General features: G+C 26.4%; 4 protein-coding genes across 5 annotated transcripts; 3 read left to right on the top strand and 1 right to left on the bottom strand.

The window, feature by feature from the left end:
* Positions 1-2,855: 2,855 nt before the first annotated feature.
* OCT59_020329 (uncharacterized protein) lies at positions 2,856-3,345 on the top strand (the record flags this gene model as incomplete). The annotated part of the gene is made up of 4 exons (XM_066149117.1): positions 2,856-2,872; positions 2,952-2,967; positions 3,028-3,135; positions 3,283-3,345. The coding sequence occupies 4 exons, from the start codon at positions 2,856-2,858 to the stop codon at positions 3,343-3,345; spliced, it is 204 nt and encodes a 67-aa protein (XP_065990063.1).
* A 2,525-nt stretch (positions 3,346-5,870) lies between these two features.
* OCT59_020330 (uncharacterized protein) lies at positions 5,871-6,683 on the bottom strand (the record flags this gene model as incomplete). 2 transcript variants are annotated; one of them, XM_066149119.1, is made up of 3 exons in its annotated part: positions 5,871-6,068; positions 6,285-6,536; positions 6,615-6,683. In XM_066149119.1, the coding sequence occupies 3 exons, from the start codon at positions 6,681-6,683 to the stop codon at positions 5,871-5,873; spliced, it is 519 nt and encodes a 172-aa protein (XP_065990065.1). The 2 variants fall into 2 exon arrangements, with proteins under 2 accessions (XP_065990065.1, XP_065990064.1); XM_066149118.1 differs by lacking the exons at positions 6,285-6,536; positions 6,615-6,683 and having other exon boundaries at positions 5,871-6,095.
* Positions 6,684-11,277: 4,594 nt separating this feature from the next.
* Positions 11,278-12,805, top strand: OCT59_020331 (uncharacterized protein; the record flags this gene model as incomplete). Its single annotated transcript, XM_066149120.1, has 3 exons — positions 11,278-11,320; positions 11,406-11,632; positions 12,011-12,805. 3 exons carry the CDS (start codon positions 11,278-11,280, stop codon positions 12,803-12,805), a joined length of 1,065 nt encoding a protein of 354 aa, XP_065990066.1.
* A 1,028-nt stretch (positions 12,806-13,833) lies between these two features.
* On the top strand, positions 13,834-15,604 carry OCT59_020332 (uncharacterized protein). The gene has a single exon (XM_025331483.2). It carries the CDS (start codon positions 13,881-13,883, stop codon positions 15,531-15,533), a length of 1,653 nt encoding a protein of 550 aa, XP_025187106.1. The 5' UTR covers positions 13,834-13,880; the 3' UTR covers positions 15,534-15,604.
* Positions 15,605-18,276: the final 2,672 nt, after the last annotated feature.

Below are 18,276 nucleotides of genomic sequence, written 5' to 3' on the forward strand. Positions count from 1 at the left end.
AATAATAATAATAATAATAATATTTCGAAATCAAATATTTTAGAAGAGCTACGACTATAATTTGACTCTCAATGTTCCTATTAATCATATTGCCATCGGTTTATTATAAATTATTAGTAGATTTTTTTCTGGATTAGTCAGAATATTGCAGTATTTAATAAACTTAAAGTTAGTATCATATTTAAATATTTTTATTTAACTTAGTTTATATTTTTATTTATTTTAGTATTTTATATCTTAGTAGAAATTTTTATGACAGGATCAAATAAGCGAAAAATAAAATATATTAAAAATATATTATTATTGGGAGGGTTTTGCGTTGATAAAGAGACGCTCAACCTTGATTGCAAACGTTAGAAAGCGAAATGCTTGGCAAATAGCATTCTGATGATACCAGGATAAAAAAAAATTTATTTGAGTTAGCTGGTCTATTAGTAAATATTAAGAAATCTTTAAAATTATCTTTATATTTAAAAGTGATTTGTTTTTTATTTATTATTATTAGTTTTTTTATCTGAATAAATTTTTAAATAAAAAATTTTTTTTTCTTTATGTTATCTAAGAATTTAATTGATTCCTCTAAAATTAATTTTGAGGTGAGAGTTGAAAAAAATCGTATATTTTCTTTTATGAACCAGAAACTGCACTAGTATCTGCAGTAATCACTCCAGAAAAATATTAGTTCATATTATAATTTTCCTTTCTTTCCAATAGTACAATAAGATAAGTTTAATAAAATATATGGTCACAATCTTAAAGGACAAAAATAATAAATCGACCGAAATTCGTTTCAGTTAAAAATTTTTTATCTTCTAAATTCCTCCTGTGCCAATTTATTTGATTAATAACCAGTTTATTGATGAAAGTAAAGTATTGAACTGACATAGACCACGCTATTCACGATTATCGGATCAAATTAACCAATTACAAACAAAACAAGAATGTTCATATTTTTATATAAACGTTTACAAATGAAAAAATTATTTTTAATCGAAACGAAAAAAAACTATTTATTATATTATCTTTTATTTTCACAAAATAAAAATACTTTTACAATAATGAATTCAATTTCAAGATTTTTTCATTACATCTGAAACAAGTAACGTTATATTATTTTTTTTTTAATATCGGATTTTTAATATTAAAAGAAATAAATCGAATGAATCGACTATCATACCATTCTATTATACTTATATACTGTACTTAACGTTAATAATAACGTACTTTTTTAAAAAAATCTGAAATAAATTGGAATTACGCTCGCTCTTATATTGAATTGCAAGTAGTATCTTCACTTAAATATAAAAGTAGTCAATTTTTAATCTTTATAAATACTTTATTATGACAACATTAAATGTAATTACAGAACATGCCTTATTCTTTGGCATCTATTCCGGCAGAATAATAATGTAATTTCTTCACGTAATTGTGACTGAAAAAAATTCCAAATATCATTTGATGGAGTAATAATGTTACTGGCCTTAACTAAAAATGATTAAGCTCGTTTCATATCATGTGAACAAATATACAATATTATTTCTATCGAGTTTTGACCTAAAATAGTGTGACTTACTACATTTAAAGCCTAAATGAATGGATCATATTGTTAATTGTCGATTTGCCATAGAAGATAAAGTTAAATTATTCATATCAAAAGAGCAAAAAAATCGAAGTGCCAGAAAAAATAACAGTCAAAATAACGTAAAAATTAGAATTTACATAACAACTTAACATGATTTATAACATCTTATCTTTTTCATACTGCTTTTTACATCATTATACAAACATTTTTAACAGTTCATTTAATAATAAGCGCCTATTTATTAAAAATTTATATATATATAAGATTTAATTAATTTACCAAATTAAATTAATAATATCAGTTTTTATTAGTATATATATTTATGTATATTATATACCACATAATCTAATTAACAAGGTATATTTAAGTTCTTCTGTAAGGTCTTTTGTTATCATAATTTTATATTCTTCTTTATAAATTCCTAATAAATTTCCATTGCTACTTCATTATTATGAAATCCTATATAAATATCTTGATTAACCATATCAATCTTACCACCATTAGGTCCTAAAATATATCTTTATAAACTATTGGGCGTATTTTGATTTGATTTATAGGTAAAAATGGCAGAAATCAAGCAGTTAGCAGAAATCCAAGATAAATTAGGATCATTCCTCTTCGACAAGTTTATCCTGAGAGTGTTATCAAAAGGCATATGCAAGCAATTGATTTCTGATATGTTAATGGAGACCCCAATAATCCACTTTTATATCAATATCCCTAATCCGATGTTTAAAATTACATTATGAAATAGCTTTATGTATTTGTTATTGATTTAACAATTTATGGTTTTTTTTTTATACTGGGAATGCAAAAATGTCACGTGTTGAAAATGTCACGCGATGTTAGAATGATCGATAATTCTTATATAAGCATGTTTTTGATTGTCATTTTCAGTAGGTGCATAATTTTTTTTCACAAGCACAAATACACATAAACGTCATGTCTTCAAAACTCTCCACCTTCTCCTCAAGCTTAAAAATGGAAGAAGTTTCAATGGCGGACGTTGCTAAGGGTCTAAATTACAGAAAAGCTTATCGAATATTTGCAAAAAGGCTTTAAAACTTGATGATATTAAAATTCTTCTTAGAGAGAAAATTGTTGTACCTGACTTTCTTAGCAAAAGAGAAATGTTGGTTTGGCATTAGGATCAGTAACGAGACTTGTAGACTCATTGAAGGCCTCAGCCAGAAATTATGCAATTATCCTTCATATAGATCTCTTGACGAATTGAAGAAAATTTTGTTTTAGAAATAAGGTCAATGGAGAAGATATGATAGCTTACTCCTGGTGAGTGAATACACTCTTAATATTACTTCGATTTATAATGGACCATCGTGTATAATAATTTATTTTCTTTTCCTTGCAGCCTACGAGGAAATTCCGTTATTTATTTTGTTTTTTTCTTCATTTTATCTAGTAAACGTATTTATATATTAACGTAGAAATGGGAACAAGGTGAGAGACAATCCGCAAGAATTCACGAGTTTCATCGTGCGAATGATTCTTATAAACGATTGCAACATTACCAGAAGAGAATGGCCCCTAGTCCGGTAAGAATCTTTAATTATTTTTTAATATTTAATTAATATTCACTAAATTTACTAAATTTCTTTCTTTTAACGTTGCAAATTTATTTTATCGATCTTTCACGCATCTATCGTATTGCAAAATAACTTACTTTCAAGATATCTTCATAGTATTACAAAATATATCTGTTGAAGAATCAACCGGACAAATCGATTGCGCAATCAAAAGTCTGAATGACTTCCTTTATATCACTGAAGGAAAGTCTTGCGCCTTCAAAATAGGTTATGCATAGGTACTGTAATTCTACTACTTGCGTTTTTTTTAGGAGATTCAATGACATTAACACCGACATTTTATTTCTTAGAATCTGGCACAACTTGAAAGTGTATACTAAATAAATAAGATGGAACAAACCACGGATCAAGCATTTTGGTAGTAACAGTTATTTTGACTACTTCTGTGCTGAATTCTACAAGTGGCAGCGAGTACCAATTGTGGGTTGTTGAAGGATGGATTAGTACCGATAGTTTTCCAGCTAGCAAGAGGGCTAGAATCAAAAAAAAATCGATCAAAAAATGATGGGCATCAAAACAGATAGGCGCTAGTGAAGCGCTTCACATTTTTTTTTACTTTGCTTTCGTGTATTATCGGCTATGTCCCGACACTTGTAATTTATTTTTCATATAATAATAAAAAATTAATATCGTGTAGCATTATTTTTTTTGCTTTGGTCAACATGATAACAGGCACCTAGCAACTTTAATGCCGCTAGCATGTATTATGCGGTTATATAGCAATATGATAGTGGCTACATTTTATAAGGAAATATTTTATCAATTTACGTTAATATTCATACGGTACAGTACTATTTTTGAATAATGTTAATTTTTTCATAAATATTATTCAAAAATATTGATTTTATTATTAACTTTAATGAAAGTATGAACCGATTTTTATTTTTAATATACTTTGCAAATATATAGTAAGGATTATGCACAAGATGCCGGATCTCATAAGGCTGATTGTGGCAAAACTGAAGGATAAGCTAAAGTCTATCAGTAGTTTAAAATTGTATACGGGACGTTAATCTCAGTTATTTATCATCACGGCTCCTCCGTGATAATTAATGATTCCCGTTAAATAACTATTACTATAGACGTTTATTTTTTTTTTATTTTTTAATGAAGGAAAGGGACGACAGACTGTTTATTATCATTATTATTTTTTTTTGTACAAGTTATTTTTATTTATATATAGTTAATTAGTGAAAGAAATTATGTACAATTTTTTTATATATATTAACAAGAAATTAAGTTGATTAAGAAAGCGAAACCTTAACAGCTACATAAAGAATAAAATTTTAATTTTCTTTAAGTTATAATTAATACTATGTACTGCAAATAATTACAGTAATGATAAAAATATTATAATGTTGTAGAACTGCCCAAAAGGATCTCCTGTGCTCAAGTTAGGTGGCGTTCGGCTTTAAGATATCTTTTTGCTTTACTAACCGCATCATATTTGTAGTCCCAATCATCGTTTTCTGAACAGAGATATAACTTAATTGTTTGTATACGAAATTCCGTTTTCAGGTCATTAGTACATTTATTCATTGGATTAACAATCTTTTCAATTCTTTCTACGTTGATATCATCGGAGTTCTCCCATTGTTTCGCTCATTTTTCAGTTCTCTTTGTGGTTCTTGTCCATTTTTAAAAAAATGAAATAAAAGAGACGTGAATCAGCAGTTCATAAATATGACCAAACAAGTTTGCACTCAGTACTCTCAACAATAGAAGAGTTGACTTTCAACAGACAAGTTGTTTGATGTTTAAGAAAGGTACGTAGCAGGTTCCTCCTCCTCACAGAACCAGCAGATCTTAAACCAGGAACTTGAAAATAAAGAAGCACCACTCTTTTACGGATTGTAATGGACAATACTTTCTGATTCACGAGCTCAATACTTACATCCCAATTATCAAGAATATTTTTTGCTTTTTCGCGGAGATGAGGTTTTAGTTCTTTTTTACTGAAATGTTTTAGATCTTTTCTGATTTTAATTAACACTTCACTCAGGGTTTTGTTGTCTTTATTTTTGTAGTAATTATAGACCTCGCTATACATCCACTTCTCAGTTAGCTCATCGCTTAAAAAATTCCATAATGAAAACGCGTAAAGCCGTAAACTTTCTAAAATCACTGATAATAACATTTCCTTTTTAAATTTCAGGCTATTTCAATCAGTGATTGGTGTAACCCGATCAGACCCATGTGACAAAATTTTCATCTATGATTTTACAGATACTACTGGGATACCACCCTGAAGAGCATTCCAACAATTGAGATAATAAGTTCATTCTCCACAATATTCACCGGAACCCATTCACCTATATTATTCCATATACTTTTTTCTTTATGATCTCTTTGCAAATAGGGCAGATTGCTGAATTATTAAGATTAAATCTGTCACCACATTTGTCATTATCTCTTAAAGATAGATAAGGAAACTGCTCTGCACCAATCCAATGATATGTTTTCGTTTTTCTTCTGGGTCATCAGGTAAAATAGAAAGTCAGGATTTGTTAGATAATATTACCTAACGGGAGGAAGATATAGATGATACACTTGCTTGAAATTTGATTTGTGTGATACTGTTGGTATCTGCACCTCTACATCGGGTAATTTTCATATTTTTTTTGTGATCGTGTAGTAACTTTTGTAGTTTTGTTTGATCTTTTTTTATCTTTACGTTTTGTTGGTTAACTCAGCTCTTTACCAGTTACTTGACTGTCTAAACCAAATTCTTCATCATTATTATCAAGATTTTTTGCTTTTTTTAAACGTCGAAGAGATAATTCTGCTAATTGATTTTTCCTTTTACTACCTTGATTTGTTAGATTCATTACAGATTTATGATCAATTTTATCATCACTTTGTTCTTCACTCTTGATTTTGACCTGTAGATAAAACTTTTTCAATTTCATTATCTAAAGATTTTTCTTTTTTGATAGAAATTGGTTTGTTTGTCTTAAATTTTTGGGTACGTGAAAACAAAGACTGTGATAAACTTGTATTTGGAAGATCATCAATGGAATTTTCTAGTAAATCGATTTCTTCTTGCTTCAACAAATGGTAAATCATTTTCGCTAAGATCGCAATGAATACCAATTTACCAATTTCCAATTTTGGTGCAAGTTTCTAAAACGGGAATCTTGACCTGCATCATATACAACTTGTATTTTAAAATTTACTTTTCCTTTGTTAGTAAAGTTGAAATTATTATTATATTCCGATACATTAATTCCAAATACACAATCATCTTGTTTAGGCCTAGAATAAACTTTTCCAACAAAAGAAATATATGGTCCAGTTGATGGTATTTCATCTTCAATTAATTCTATCTTAAAAGCTGTTGATATCATTACCTTATCAATTAATAATAGAAATATTATTATTTATATCGATATGGTCATATTAGTTATTATAAAGTTTAATATACTTACATACATATCTTTGTTATCAAAAAGGCACTTTCCACTTATCAATACGTAAATCTTTAATGTTGAATTCATGGAAAGTTAACGGAAATGTTTTGTTTTTTATAGAAGCCATAGTGGAAGTTTTTAAATATATTTGGCGAAATCATATAATTTGCCAAACAATTAACAAATCCCCATCTGGTCCTTTTGATTTGATTTGACATAACACAGTGACTGCTGATGGCATTTTTTTTTTTTTACTTAAAAAAAAATCTGAAGTAGGATGGAAAGAAAGGGGTTTAAATATATATTAGAAATTTTTTTTTAAATAATAGTAATTAATTTCTTAATTATTCTAATCTTGATCTATTTTAGATTTCTGACGAAAAAAAGAATTTAATTCTCAGACAATTGAGCCTTTTGTTTTTGATAAAAAAATTGTTATTTAATACAAAAGAATCTATTCTATTGTATCCTTTAGATTATTTCAAAAAAAAAAAAAAAAAAAATCTTCGTAATTGTTGATATTGGTACAATTATTTCTGATGAAAAAAAAAAGATTGATCTTAGACAATTATAATTATGCCCTTTGTTTATTTTATATTTTAATGATAACATTATTACTAAAAAAGCCAGTTACTGGAAATAAAAGAAAAAATTTAATTTTCTAACCTAACCATAAAAACATTAGATCAGCCGCAGATGAATCACATTGACACATGAATTTTTTTATTACTCTTTTTAGATTATTTCAAAGAAAAAAAATCTTTCGTAATTGTTCATTTTTGATTTTTGACGAAGAGATAAATTGTTTATTATTAATTTTGCAGAAGAATTTTTATATTTGATACTAAAAAAAGTATATTTTATTGTACTCTTTTTAATTGTTTAAGATTATTTCAAAAAAAAAAAATCTTTCGTAATTGCATGATTTCTGACGAAAAAAAAATCTTGGACAATTATAATTATGCCTTTGTTTATTTTATTTAATTAATAAAGAGAATCCTAGATAATTATTTATTATTAATTCTGTAGAAAAAAATTGTAATATTTAATAAAAAGAATATATGCTATTGTACTCTTTTTTATTAGTATTCAAACATTCAAAAATAGCTATCTTCTAAATACATTTCTTAACAATAATAAATCTTAATAATCGTATTAAGACTAAGAAAAAATCATATTCTTTCTAAACACATAAGTTTTTTAGTCAATATTTTATTTATTTTTATTTATTTTTTATTAGTGAAAAAATTAAATTTGATCTTATAATTTAAGCGAAAGGATTTAAATTTGATCGTTTAATGATCATTTTTATGGCATTAGATATAATAGTGAAGTTAATTTGGCTATTAAAAAATAATTTGATTACCTAATTTAGTTAGTATTATATTTCATATCTGGTATTCCAATCAATGATCTTTTTTTAGCTTAGTAATTTTTGACGAAAAAAAATTAATTTTCTTATTAATAAAAAAAATACAATTGTTTTATTTTGTAATATTACTTTTTTTAATTAACTTATTAAAGTTAGCTTAGAATCACTATCCCACAATTTTTACAAAAGAAAAAAACTTTATATGAATGCCTCTTGTCTGACGGGTGAGATGGGCGGGCCGACAAGACAAGTATTGAACTGTACGAAACGACATATACAGTATATATACTTATATATACTTTTACATATATATAAAATTTTGTCTCTAAGTAGTTTCCTTTTTAGGATGCTGATCTTCTATATTCAGCATTGATTTACACATTATGTAATACATTTCTATTATCTCGGATTTAGACTTTTCCTTTTTTATATTAAAATCGATCAACAAATCTTTTAGTGGTGTAATTATTCTTTTGTGTCAATGTGAATTTAATAACAAATTAATTAATCATTGAAGAAACAAGAAAGTTGTGAGAGATTAACTGCACAACCGTGATATTACGGCAACCGTTCTTTCAAAATATGATCGATTTCATTTGAATTTCTTCTGATTTTTGCTATATATTAGAAATGGCAACTCCGATTGAAAGATATCCAGTTAAGAATAGGAATATAACATGCTTGATCTAAAAATTTAAATATATTTCGGTTGGTTTTCTTAGTTAAATGAATTAAATTACGAAAAAGGATCAAATGAAAATGGATCTAGAACTGTACCTTTTCTTCTTCAAATTTTCTACTGGTTTAAGGATACTTGCGCTCTGAATAGTGCTCGCAATGTTACTCCTCTTTTCATCAATAAACTTACATAAAATCAGAAATAAATATCTGATAGAATTCTGGATTCTGTCGTCTTGTATATTATTTATTACACAAAATTTCGTAACTTTATGGCAAGCTTATTTGTAAGCCATTAAAGCCATTAGATTAAAATTTTGTGGCAAATCTGGTCTATAAATTTAATTAATATTGAATATAGGAGTTATTTTATTTTTTCTTAAAAACAAAATCACATTTAACCATTATTTTAAATAAGGCTTTTTTCGTTGTTGTTATAAATATATATACATTTATCCTTAATTTTTTTTTTATTACAGAACATAAATCAAAACATTTACGCCAAATCAAAAAATTTCAATATCTCGAGAATAAATAAAATGTCTACACTAAATCAAAAAATTTCAATATTTTAAGAATAAATCAAATGGTCTACGCTAAATCGAAAAATTGCAATATTTCGAGAAGAAATCAAATATCTATGCTAAATCAAAAAATTTCAAGAGGAATCAATCAAAAATTTAAGTTAAATCAAACGTCCACGCCAATTAAAAAAGTTCTCAATATTTCAAGAGGATCTATATGATATCAATATTTCGGGAGGATAAACCAACCATTATGTCAAATCGAACACCTACACCAAGTCCGGATTTTGGAAATACCTTCTTCCCATCTTTTAACGATTTCTATTGTGAATTTTCTTATATCATGAGGCTTGTAGCATTTAAAATAAAATAGAATAAAAAAATTAGTATTGGAAAAGAAAGAAAAATACATTAAATATAAAAATAAATTTTGTTACAATGTACATACTTGAAAGAAGAAATTTTTAAACTTTTGAAATGAAATTTATAAACTTTCGTATAGAAAGGAAGAGGAATAACTAGAAAAAAAAAAATTTTTAAGCAATGTAACTCCTTTCCTCTCTCCTCAACGTTGGCGATCAGGTGACAACAAGCTTTTGAAAGACTCGGCTAAGTTAGCAACAAATAGTCACTTTTAGTAAATATATTTATAACTATAAATTAAAAATAATTAATTTCTCATCTATAATTATTATTCCGATTATTGAATTTTTAATTTTCGTTTTTGTAATAATTTCGGATGATGACCCATTTATATACTAAACTAGATCTTTTTTATCATCCTAAGATATACTAATTGGTCCGCCAGTTTATAACTGGCGGAAAAAATCCTAAATACCAATTAGTAGCCATGTTTATATATCGAACTGTTTGTTATATAACAGCATATAATATTTAAAATTCAGATGATTACATGACTTACCATAACACTATGTTTTATCTAAATTTTATGTGATCATTAAATTTTTAAGTATTTACTTGCTATTCAATACCATATTAACAGAAATAATTTTTCCGGTAACATCCAAATAATCCAATCTTTTATATTACTCCAAAAATGGTAGCAGGATTCATTTTGCCGGGTTACATATAATATTATGTATGTGACAATTAATGGGCGACAATTTATTATAAAATTGAAGAGTGACACTACGTGACAAATTACTAAAGAACCGGCAAAATGAATCCGGTTACCATTTTTCGGATATGATGCTAAGTTCGTCTACTAATTAAAAGTTATAAGATAGTTCGGTATTATTAAATACCGTTGGCCACTGCATTAGTAAGATAATTATTCCTGAAATTATTGTTTAATTTAGATAATCTTTAAAGTAAAACATGAAACCCTAATAGTGGAACCTATAAATAAATAAAATTTTTTTTATGAAAAATTTAAATAAAAGTAAATGTAATTATTACGTACTTTACTAAATTTATTTTATGTCCTATCATTTTTACTTTGTGTCGAGACTCACGTGAATAAGTGTGCGCACTGTGCAGCAATACTTGTGTCACGTCAATTAGGTAAATCTTTTCACAACCATCATTACTAATTAAGTGTATCAAAGAATTTTTGTGTTTATGCATGAAATATTTGCATGTATAATATGGCAAGAAGCGTGAGAAAAAATTTTCCCTTTTAAGTTAAAATAATATTTATTTAGAAACGAATACCTGATAGTTGTTTCAAGAATCATCTTTGATTTTTAAAAAATATAATGTTAAACAACCAAATCAAATAAATATTTAATATTTATATTATAAAGTATCTAATAATAAAAAGCGTAATTACTAGACAGCTTTCATTAAAAAAGCATAAAAAAGATATATAATACAAAGTTTTTTATTATATGAATAAAAATATATAAAATTTATAAAATTACTAAGCAAAGAGACTTTATGCAAATGCCAAAGAAATAAAAAAAGGCCGACATGAAAAGACTGACGGATCACTCCGTCCCGTAAATAATACGTAAATAATAATAAATAATACGTAACACCAAGCCACATCTAGAAATAGCCTGTATAAAAAAAAATATATATATATTTGCAAAAAAAGTTCGAATTTTATTCATCTCTTATTTAAAAAAATTGCAAACGCTTCAAGATGTCTCAAATGTCTCAACACACTGGATCCAGAAAGAGTTTTGGTAAGTGTTTTGATTGCGAACGACAACGACCAGCACTAGCATGGTGTGAGAATTGCGATATTGCATTTTTAAAAGAAAATTTTAGTAATTGGACTAAATTCTAAAATAGATGAACTTATTAAACATTCTCAGTTAAATGCTAGAGAGAGTATGGATTACCTTGAATGGATTGATTTTGATCAATTCGACTTGATCGAAAATATTAATAAACGAGGTGCTTTCAGCTCGATTTATTCAGCAGTATGGATGGATGGCCCAAAATGGAATCTTGACGAAAAAGCCGAAATATGGACTCGTACTGGTCCAGTTAAGGTGATTCTAAAACGATTAGATAATTCTCAGAACATAGATCAGGAATTTGTAAATCAGGCAAGTAAACAAACACTTTTAGTATATATAGACATGATTAGGAATTTAGGATTATAAATGGCACGTTAGCCAGTTCAAAATATGATGATGATTGGGAAACTAAATGACGTTATTTCTGAAAAGAACTATAAAATTCAAGTAAATTCTAAACAAATTTAGGACGGTTAAATGTATTTCCGAGTTGAAGTCACAATCTTCGTTATCCTAACAAATCTATCTAAGAAACGACAACTGCTAACTAAATTTCTAATTCACATGAAAATGATTAACTATTGATATTAACTCTATTATTGTTTTTTTTTCTTTTTTAATCTAATAAAGTTATATAGATATCATAAATGCTTGCAAAGTGGAGCACTTGCAGATTGTTTTGGTATAACTAAAGACCTAACATCATGCTACATACTCGTTATGAGATATTATAAAAATGGAGATTTATACTCGTACCTTGAAGAAACTATGGAGATTCTTTGCTGGAGAGATATTGTAGACATGCTATGGTCAATATCCGCAGGTTTAAATTTTATTCACAAACATGATCTTGTTCATGGACATTTACATGGAGGAAACATATTAGTCGAAAGTAATGTGAACTCTATTGATACTAAAATCACGGATACTGGATTACACGGACCTTTTGATAATCAAATATTGTCCAAACAAATTTACGGTGTAATTCCCTTTGTTGCGCCAGAGATCTTTGATGGAAATACGCCAACTAAAGAATCCGATGTCTATAGTTTTGGAATGGTCATGTGGATGTTATCGGCTGGTGTGCGTCCTTATTGTGATAGACCTCATAATAAACAATTAATTCATGAAATCTGCTTAGGATTAAGGCCAAACATCGTAGATGGAACTCCACCTGTTTTCTCCAGTTTAATGTTACAATGTTTAGATGCAAATCCATCAAATAGACCAACAGCATCACAGCTTGATGAATGTTTTGGAAATTGGGTCATAGCAATTTGTGATGACCCTAATCCATCTGATTTATCAAATCAATTTGACGCTGCTGAAGAAACTAAATTCTCAAATTTAGAAAATTCTAATTTTAATACTTTCGCGAGTCACGAAGAAGCATTTTATTTCAGTCGTCCGTTATTAGATGCTTAAAGAATGGCGCTTCTTTTTTTTTTTAATTCTCGTCGTTAAACGTATTTTCGATTTCTTCAGTTTTTAATTTTATTATAATTTATAATTTTATCGTAGATTTTAATCAGAAATTTAATTCCTTCTATCGTCAATATTTATTCGTTTATTCCGAAATCACAAACACAAACTCATACTTATAATATGTTTCATAAATTTAAGATTTTCTTTCACAAATTAATTAAGTTAAACCCTCATTTCGTTTAAAATAAGCAAATATTATACGCAAACACAATTATTTTTTTTGAATATTTTACATCGTTATAATAAGTCAAAAATATATGACAGTAAGTTTTTAAAATAGTCTCATATGAATTTTGAATTTCTTTTTCAAAACAATGTATCTTTTCTGTTTATTCGATAACCGCAATAAAACGAATACTGTTTACCCGTCTATTATGATAAATTAAATACTCTTACTTCTGATTAAAATTGCCCTAAAAGCGCTCGATAATTGATATTTTTAATCAAAGTCATATTTGACCAAAATCATTCCGTAAAAAAAAAAATTCTCTTGTTTTTAACCCAAGATTATTTTTTTTTCACGTTATATTTATTTTTCTATTTTTTGGCTATATTTCTTTTTACATTTGAATAAGTTTTTTAACATACTGTATATAGAATTAATTTATATCACACAAGTGCCATACATTGATTGTAATTTTTTTAATTTTGGACAATTGAATCATTTTAAACAGGGAAGATAATTGTCATGAGCCAACCAGGTAAATATTATAATATTTAAATGTTGACAAATCGGACGTTTAATATGTTAAATTTCGAACACAATAACCAAAGAAATTCCGAATAGTACAAACAAATCATCAAATTTAACGAAAATGAAATGATTTTTTCTTGAAAATCCCACATGAATGAAGAATCTTAGCTTTTCACGCAGTAAATATAATTTACTTTGATGATCATCATGTTTATCATTTTCATGTGATGTGGCGTAAATATTTGTATGGCAAACGGAATTGCCTCGGAACTTTATACTCCTTTTTTTTCCTCTTCTCTCTTTTTCGTTTTAATACTTTATATGGCATATTCAAAGATATTTTCAGGAGATTTACCTGAATTATTAAATGAAATTATACAATATTTTCATCATGATTATAAAACATTACATTCATGTATATTGGTTAATAGATTATGGTGTCGTTTAGCAATTCCATTATTATGGGAAGACCCATTTTCAATTCCTACCTTAAATTGTCGTTTTATTGATATTTATTTATCTTATTTAAATGAAGATTGTAAATTAAAATTAAATGAATATGGAATTAATAATAATTTATTTCCTTCAAATACATTCTTTAATTATCCAAGTTTTATTCAACATTTGGATACACGTAAAATTAGTAATTCTATCGAAAATTGGGTGGCACAATTAAGTTATTCAATACAAAATAATAATTTACAAATAACAAATTTCACAAAATTAATTTATAGTTCACTTTTTTTAATATTCATTGAAAATGAAGTAAAATTACGTAGTTTGGAAGTTTCATTACTTTCACATCAAGTTTGTGAATATTTTGATGAAGCATTTGAATTAATCTTAAAAAATCCAAATTTCATTTGTGATATCAAAAATTTGAAATTAGATTTTATTATAACAGCTGAAACTATAACAAAATTATTATTATTTCTCAATTCTAATTGTAATTCAATTTCTTCACTTTATTTTTTATTTCCATCATATTACAATAATTATCCAATAAATGAAAAAAGTTTATCCCAAATTATTGATTCTCAAGAAAATCTCAAAAAAATTTTACTTGGTTATAATAATTTTCCTTTATATCACTCATTATTATCATTAAAGAATTCTAATTGTTCAAATACATTAAATACAATTGTATTTTATTATATTGATTTTAATAATATAATTGTTTTTAATGAAGTATTTAATCAATTGAATGTTTTAGAATCAATTCATATTATTTATTGTCATTCTTTAGATATTAAATTTATTCAACAAATTATTAATATTACTAAACCATTTAAATTAAAATCTTTATTTTTAAATGAATTATTAAATATTGAATCATTAAAATTATTAATACAAAAATTTGGTAATAATTTAGAAGATTTTGGAATTTGTATAAGTAATATAACAGATAAATCACAACAATTAATTCAATTATTTGAATCAGTTTTAAAATATTGTCAAAAAATTAAATTTTTATATTTACCTGTTGGTTTAAATAATCAGAATATTAATTTATTATTCAATTTAATTGATAATATTAAACAAAATCTTAATTATCTTAGAATTGATGCCCTTGATTATGATAATCATTTTAGTTCAAATATATTACAAAATTTAGGAAAAATTCTTCCTTTAAAATTAGAATATTTAAATTTGGGTCTTGTAATTAATAATTATGGAAATGATTTAGAAGTATTTTTAAAAAATTCTCAAAATACTTTTATTAAAAAATTATTAATTAGAAATAAAAAGGAAGATGAAAGTGATGATATTTTCCCTTATATAAGAGAATATATTATGAAAAAGAAAAGAGTTAAATATTTGGCTATTTTAGAAACTATTGATGAAAAATGTGAAGATTTATTTTCTTTAAAAGATAAAGTAAAGGAATTAGAATTATATGATATTCAAGTTTTATATTATTATAATTTATATATTGATATTTATTGTTTTGTAAAAGAAAATTATTTACAGTAATAATATAAATGTAAATTTCATATTAATTAACTCAATAAAATATATTTGAATATAATTTCAAGTTTTGAAAATCTAAGCATTATATAGGATTATATATTGTAAGTTATCAATGTTATTACCAAAACTAAAAGATTAATTTTATTAAGTATACAACTTATTATTATAATTACGAAGAATGAAAGAATGGTATTTATTAATGATGTTACATAAAGTGAAGTATTGGAATTTTGACATACAGTATATCCTAACAAAATAATAATGTAATTTTCTTCACGTAATTGTGCCATAATTATAAATTCTTATTTTATTTTAACAATTTAGTAAATCAGGTAAATTAGTGATTTATTATTTTATTAATAGTTTTCTCGTCAAATTCGTCTAATTTATTTATCTCTAATAATAGATCTCAATAGTGTTGGTCTCCGTAAATAATATTACAACCGCTTAAAGTTATAATTCGATATATAATAATCGTTACTTACGGCAACCAACCTTAGATCTCAATAAAGAAGACAATTGAATGATGAGTTTTTTCGGGAATATATATGGTCAGATATTATTCGATAAATTTAAAGATAGTATTCAAAAATTTTTATTAGTAGCCTATATTTTTATTATATATTTTAGTGGCAGAACCAAATAAGCATAAATAAATAAATATATATATACTGTATATTAAATACATTATGATAAAAGAGACGCTCAACTTTGATTACAAACGTTAGAAAGCGAAATGCTTGGCAAATTCCTCAAGATTAAATCAATTTATTTATTTTATATTTATTATTTTTTTTTTAACTTAAAGTATTGAAAACATCTAATTAAAATGTTTTTCAAAATTTCAGACTCTTTTGTTTTAAAAAAAAGAAAATACATGAACCTTTTTTCGTGTAATAGTAGCTGGCGATTTATATTTTTCTACTAATGTTTAAATAAAATAATTTTTATTACAAAGACATTATGAGTTAAAACTGAAAGAAAGTATAACGTTACTTTTATGATTATTGGTATACATAAATTTCTTTAGTATGGAATACTATTATACAAAAAAATTATGAGATACACATTAAGTTAAATGGGGAACAAAATCCAATTTATATTTCAAATCTAACTCATTTCAAAATTACATACTATTGGCTTTTACAATCATACCCAAATATTTGAACTGATTTATGATAAATGCTAAATCTATTAATAGCAAAATCATACCCTAATTTAAGATATCTCAATTTGTGGGATAGCAATGAAATGTCTATGTATGGTCACGCAGTGTTGTCAAATGACACAGAAATGACATTGAAATGACATCAAATGATATTAAAATGACAAATGTCATTTGAAAATGGGCAAATGACATGGCAATTTAACAACACTGCGGTCACGAGATTATGCCAAAAACTAGAGTATCTAAATATCAATTATTGTAAAATATTACTAAAAAAATCTTTTCATGATCATGATCTGCGAGAGTTTCATTTTTGCTGAAGCACGTGGGATCACGGATAAATCTATAAGTTGCATCATAAACAGATTCTAGTATGTTAATGACGCCTCAATATAGAGTATCTAGACTTTAATAATGACATGCCTTTTCGAGGTGATGCAATAATTGTAGCTATCATCAGATTCTCTCCGAAATTAAAAGAATTTAGGGCTAATGGTAATGAAATTATCAGTGATGAGGTTATTGAAGCACTAGCCCTGTAGCCCATGCATGTAATAAATTGGAAGTTCTTTATCTCGTACATTGTGATTTTATTAGTGAGCTATCGATTTGTAATGTTGTTCGTTCCTGTCCAAATCTCCAAAGTCTTAACCTTAGTTACTGTAATATTACTAATGTAACTCTTGATTTAGAGGGGTGCAATAATATTAGCAAAAAAGCTGTAGATTAGCTTAATCCAAATATCCATATCGAGAACTTAAGGAAGATTATTTTGAACGGAGTAGCTCTGAGGAGAGTATGATGTTGAAGAATTTACCTATGGTAACAATGTGTTTCTTCCAATGTTTCATGGCATTGGTAGTTCCAGTATTTTCAATCAGGTAAATCAGGTACAGTCAGACCTCTATAATTGCACTCTCCATAATTGCACCCACTATGTATACCCCCTCTAAATGCACCCTCTGGTTCGGTCCCAAGCTTATATGATCTCTAATTATTTTACCTCTATAAATGCACACCCTCTTTAAATGCACTATTTTGAAAATTATGCATATGGTCCCAAGGGGTGTGCAATTATGGAGGTCTGACTGTAATTGGTTTTATTACCGCATTTAGTGATTATATTTAAGTCAGTATTACCAATCAGAATTTGGCGCAGTCTGGAGCTTCACACACATTTCTGTGCAATGACATGGGTGATCACACGGGAAGGTCTGTGTAACATTTTAATTTCTAAAATACAACATGCTAATATAATTTTAGTTATTTCAGTTAGGGGTAATCCGTAACACAATTTCACGAAAGCAATAAAGATCCCATATTGAGATTGATTTAATACAATAACAACAATTATTTTCAAACTTTCTTTATCTTCTTTTTACGGTTTGTGGTTTACGCCAAATCCTGAGAAGATAATCTAACAGGCATTTTGTAATGGCTCCGAATCTCCGATTCACTTTTATGAAAATGATAAAGTAACCCGTTGCGTTGCGGGGATGGGACTTTGCCTATTAAGCCAAGAGAGTAATCACGTGAATAGGTCTAGTTTTTTGCTATTATTATGATGGAATTAGTAAG

Source organism: Rhizophagus irregularis, chromosome 3 (assembly GCF_026210795.1).
Source record: "Rhizophagus irregularis chromosome 3, complete sequence".
Lineage (NCBI taxonomy): Eukaryota > Fungi > Glomeromycota > Glomeromycetes > Glomerales > Glomeraceae > Rhizophagus > Rhizophagus irregularis.

Bases quoted from the DNA above. Each gene is read 5' to 3' on its own strand.
- OCT59_020332 (XM_025331483.2), top strand. From the start codon at position 13,881: ATGGCATATTCAAAGATATTTTCAGGAGATTTACCTGAATTATTAAAT.